Source organism: Cannabis sativa, chromosome 8 (assembly GCF_029168945.1).
Source record: "Cannabis sativa cultivar Pink pepper isolate KNU-18-1 chromosome 8, ASM2916894v1, whole genome shotgun sequence".
Lineage (NCBI taxonomy): Eukaryota > Viridiplantae > Streptophyta > Magnoliopsida > Rosales > Cannabaceae > Cannabis > Cannabis sativa.
In genome coordinates this window covers 33,871,264-33,876,415 of record NC_083608.1, presented here as the reverse complement: position 1 = coordinate 33,876,415, position 5,152 = coordinate 33,871,264, and the positions used below count along the sequence as shown (strand labels likewise).

The window sequence follows — 5,152 nt, the reverse complement described above, 5'->3', positions numbered from 1 at the left end:
CAAACTTTGATATGTACTAAATCATGCCCTTTGAATTTTCATCCATGTTAGAATTTTTTTACTAAAATTAGACAAAAGTCCTTAAATCTAACAATCTCAATAGTTCAGGAGGAATTTTTAATGACCAAAAAAGTTCAGAGAACATGATTTAGTACATGTCAAAATTTGGGGAAAAAAATTATTAATAAGCCATAAAAAAAAAAAAAAAAAAAAAGGATTGTGACTGGTATGGGTGGCGGGTGGAACCCGTACCCGCGCGCCCTTCTAAAAAGTAAGTTATAAACAAAACCTAAAAGAAGTAGAGACATAAGTTGAGTTGTAACACCCAGCCTCTCACTCACGCTTTTTCAGCGCTTCTCTCTCTCTCTCTCTGGTTCAAGCTTCATCAACGCCGAAGCTCATAAGTGCTTCACAGAGTTGGTTTTCCTCCATCTTCTCTCTCGTTCAAGTCTACCAGTGACCACGGCAGAGTTCGGAAGTTGTCAAACTCCACTCCTCACAGTGCTTCTTTTATCTACTCAGTACCCCAACGCCAGCCGATTTAGCCTATCAGACACCCCACTTATTCTCAATCAGGTAATCAGAATGACACACTCATGTTCTTAAGAATTTTCTTATGTATATATACATGCTTATATTAAATATATATTATTTACATATATTTTTGATAGTGTAGAAAATGTATGAGTATGAACATCTATCTCGAATGCCTCTGTTGCTGCAAGAAATGGAATGTATAGGCTTAAGAAATTTTTGTTGTTGTTGATTGTTTCCCATGGTTTCTTTGAAATGGTTCTGCTTTGTTATAATATGTATATGTATATGTATATATATACATATATATATGCATTTGAAGTTCTTTTTCTTTAATAATTTTAATTAAATTTCACACTGCCGCCCGCCTCTCCTCTATTTACTGAGAGAAGCTCATCAGTGACGAAGAGGTTTCCGGCAGAAGCTATTCCTCTTGCTCTGCTAGCTCTCAACAGCAAGAGTCTCTCATGGCCATACTATTTCTATGTGTATTTGTGCTTATTAATCTGAAACTTATTGTCATTTCTGAACTACATACCTACTACTTGATGCTTGGTTTGTATTGAACCTTATAACTATTAGCTTTCTCTGAGAACTAGATGAGTTTAGGTGTCATTTTGAGTGATCTGGAAGTCTGCTGATGAGTATAATAAGTATATTTATTTACTTGATAATTACTCTTGGTTGGAAAAACGATTTGTTCTTAAAACTTTTAAGCAGTATTCAGTTCATTTTTTTTTAATGGGGTTACCATACAAGGGGGCTTTTGATTTATTAGATGATTTCACGGTTTCTTCAGTTTTGACAACTGATCTTTTGAGATTTAGTGTTATGTTTTTGTTTTTCTACCCAAAAAAAAAAAATTAAAAAGAAGAAGAAAAAGAAAAAGAGAATGAAAGAAAGAAAAGCTATATGTAATAATGCGGTCTATATATAAAACTAAATAACATAATGTTTATATTGTTTCTTCTTGACATTATTTACATATACATCTAAATTTTAGTATGTTAATTCTTATAGTTTTGTTGGGAATATAGAGTTTCCTAGACATAAGTAATACATTATACACCTCATGACCATTTTAGAAAGAATGATGTTATATGCACGTACATATATATACTAATATGTAGTTTCTAACGCAACTTTCAGGGAGTTGGTCTTATTCTATAAGTGCATCTTGGAGTGACATCTCAAAGTTTTATAGCCTTTGATCAACATTATGTCATTTACTGACTCATTCCTTGATTTTGACTCTATAAAGGATTGGTTTGACAACATTTCAAACCCAGATATGGCTGAAGGAGCAAAGATTAAGACTGGTGTTCTTGAAGCAGATTCTTGCAGAGAAATTGACGTTCAAGGACCTGTTATTGATCAGTCTGACTCAAATGTTATTGGGTCTAAACCATTTGCTGCTGGTTCTGAGCTGATTGATTGTGGGTCTCAATTTACTGTGAAGGTGGAAGAACGGGAGTCTGAAATGTCTGGAAGTGTAAATTCATTGATTGAGGAGGTGATGGGGAAAGTAACTTTGGTGGGTGGGTCTGAAAACTCAGGAATGGATGAAAATGCTGTAAAAAGTAAAACCGTAAGTGATGATATAAAGAGTGAAACAAAGGATGGAAATGGTATGGAGGGTAAAATAATGAGTGACAAGGATGAGAGTGAAAGTTCACAGTCTGAGGGTGAAACTGCATCATCTTCTTCTTCTTCTTCTGGTTGCAGCTCTAGTGACGATGATTCTAGCGATAATGATGTGGAAAAGGAGGAAGTAAAAGAAAAAGAAGAGAAAGAAAATATGAAGGTAAAGGCGGAGAGCAAGTTTAATGTGGTAACTGAAGTAGAAGAAGGTGAAATAAGGGATGCTGATGCACCAGACATGGTTGGCCAGACTCACGATGATGATAAAAGTGATGATGATGATGATGACGACAATGATGAAGAGGCAATGGTTACTTGGAGTGATACTGATGTTGCCGATGAAGAAGAAGATGGTGATGGTGCTTTGAAAGGACCCATCAAGTCTAAGAATGAGCTTGAGGTATGTAGAATGCATATGTATATTTAAAGATTTATTGGCTGTACACTGAGCCATGGGATTTATATATTTTTTAGTTGTTAATATTGAATTTGTGCTCATTTGAATTTACAAAAACACTATGATTATGATTCCTTTGTGATCAGAGTGACATGTTAAATGAACTCAGATAGATAGTAGATAAGTATCTAATACCTAAGTTTGCGTTTGTTTGCAAGTTTCAGTAGTCAATTAAGTTCAGGATTGTACTTGCTTTCTAAAGCATGTTAAATTTGAGAAACTGAGCAGATATTTTATATTTTCCACGGTTCTACAGTCTGATGCTGTTTAATTATGTGATCCTTCTCATAAGGAAGAATTTTGTTGTGTCTTGTATCGAATTACTCTGATCAAAAGTTGTATTTGCATTTTTCTAGGTTCTCCCTTCTGTTCCTCCAGTTAATGCAACCTTGGAACCACATCATCAGATGCTGCCTGTGGGAGTTGTTTTATCGGTAAGCTCAGAAGAAACCATGAAATACCTGAGAAATATTAAATTCAAACCTTAGCATAAACACTGACATATTGTAATATGATAACTTATTCCTTTTGATACCTACTGGCATTTGTATTTTTATGTTTTAACTGTGACTGAATCAATATGATGTCACTTGCAATCTTGCAGATAATTGGTACCCAAGTTATTGTGGAAGGGATTGAGAAACATAGTCCTTTAAATGATGGTTCTATTCTATGGATAACTGAAAGCAGATCTCCATTAGGGATGGTGGATGAAATCTTTGGACCTGTCAAAAACCCATACTATGTGGTGAGATACAATTCAGAAAGTGAAGTTCCTGCTGGTGTGCAAGCTGGCAGTTTAATTTCTTTTGTTCCAGAGTTTGTTAGCCATGTGCTTAACAACAAGGACGTTTACAAGAAGGGTTATGATGCGTCTGGTGCTAACGATGAAGAGGTGTATGATGAAGCAGAGTTTTCTGATGATGAGAAAGAGGCAGAATTCAAGAGACTGCAAAAAGTGTCGAAAAGAGGCATGAACGACCAGAAACCTATGAACAACAAGAATGATAAAAGGAAGGTTAAAAATAGAGCTGAACCATGGAAAAATAGTAAACATTCATCCCCACAAGCACCAACAGATGTAGGTCATGTACCACCCAATCAACACCAGCATCATTTATCATCCCATTTAGCACCAGTTGATAATGCAAATAGTTCAACCCCTTTTGTTGTAGAACAAGGTTTGAGTGGTGGGACAGGTTTAATTCCACAACTTCGACCTACTGCACAGACTGCTTGTTTTCATCCACCTTCAAATGGAGTTTGGGGAAATGGAATGCCATTTCAACAGCCCCAAGGTGCTTTTTTCCCCGGTGGCTTTCCAGCTTATGGTATGCCATGGCTTCCACAGAACTCTCAGCCATATCCATTTCAAATGGCAATGCCGAACATGTTTGCCCAGCAGGTCGATCCTAACCAGAGGTTACTTTCTGGTAATTTGCTACCCGGTCAACAATCAAATACATTAGCGGGACCTGCATACTCTCAGGGACTCATGGGTCAAAATGGATACAACCAAATGACATTTGGAATGGGTTTACAAGGTCAACATTCTCAGCATATGTTAAATGTTGGCCAACAAGGAATTAATCCAAACGGGGTACAAAATGGACAGAATTGTAATGCGCCACAATCTGGAGGAATTCCAGGAAACAACAATGAAGCCTCTCAGCAGTTCAATGCAGGTGCTCCTTCTGGTCGTGGAAGAAAACCATTCCATGGAAGAGGTGGTCGATTTTCACGTGGAAGAGGTGGGAACCAATCTAGATAGAGTTAACAGCTGCTCTGCTGCACGATTTTGATCTTAGCTTATAGGCTTAGGAGTACAACCGCTGCATTTTGATTTTGTTTTTTTTTTTGTATGTCAATGATAGTTTTTGTAGCCTATATTGCAATGGGGAATTCTGAATTTATATGCATATATATTTAGTGCATATTAAATTTTTTGAACATAAAGCTTACTAAAATTAAAAAAATGGGCACACTTTATATTAATACCTATAATACTCTTTTCTTTTATCTTCTCTTCTAATTTCACTATTCATACTCTTCATTTTCATCCATATTGGTGGTCTAATGGCAGTTCGATGTTGCTTATTTTTTTTTTTTTTATATAAAAAAATGGTAGCATCAGGCCACCATCGGATCATATTTTACATTTATAGATATTAAATTCTATTCATTAAGCTATTCAAGAAGGCATCGGGCCACAATCAGACTACCATCAGATTTTCGTCTTCAACCTTTATTTTAACAACAAGAAGGCATCAGGCCACTATTGGGCCTAACAAAAAAACCAGTTTTTTGCTCAAAACTTAGATCTGATTTTCGACCATAAATCTAACAACTCACAAATAATAAACATTAATCATACAATTTATTCTTTTGACAATATTATCGATGGAGAAGTCGTGGTTGATAGAGAAGTCATTGGGTCCGTGGGTCGTTGGGTCTGTGGTCACGGTGGTCGTGGAGAGAAGGGACTGATGTTGTGGGTGGTCATTGGGTCCTTGGAGTGAG

The 5,152-nt window shown here is 36.2% G+C and overlaps 1 protein-coding gene across 2 annotated transcripts; it reads left to right on the top strand.

The window, feature by feature from the left end:
- Positions 1-307: 307 nt before the first annotated feature.
- On the top strand, positions 308-4,627 carry LOC115699652 (uncharacterized). Of its 2 annotated transcripts, none has more exons than XM_030627161.2 (4): positions 308-576; positions 1,796-2,575; positions 2,989-3,066; positions 3,237-4,627. In XM_030627161.2, the coding sequence occupies exons 2-4, from the start codon at positions 1,826-1,828 to the stop codon at positions 4,401-4,403; spliced, it is 1,995 nt and encodes a 664-aa protein (XP_030483021.2). In that variant the 5' UTR covers positions 308-576; positions 1,796-1,825; the 3' UTR covers positions 4,404-4,627. The 2 variants fall into 2 exon arrangements, with proteins under 2 accessions (XP_030483021.2, XP_030483020.2); XM_030627160.2 differs by having other exon boundaries at positions 1,684-2,575.
- Positions 4,628-5,152: the final 525 nt, after the last annotated feature.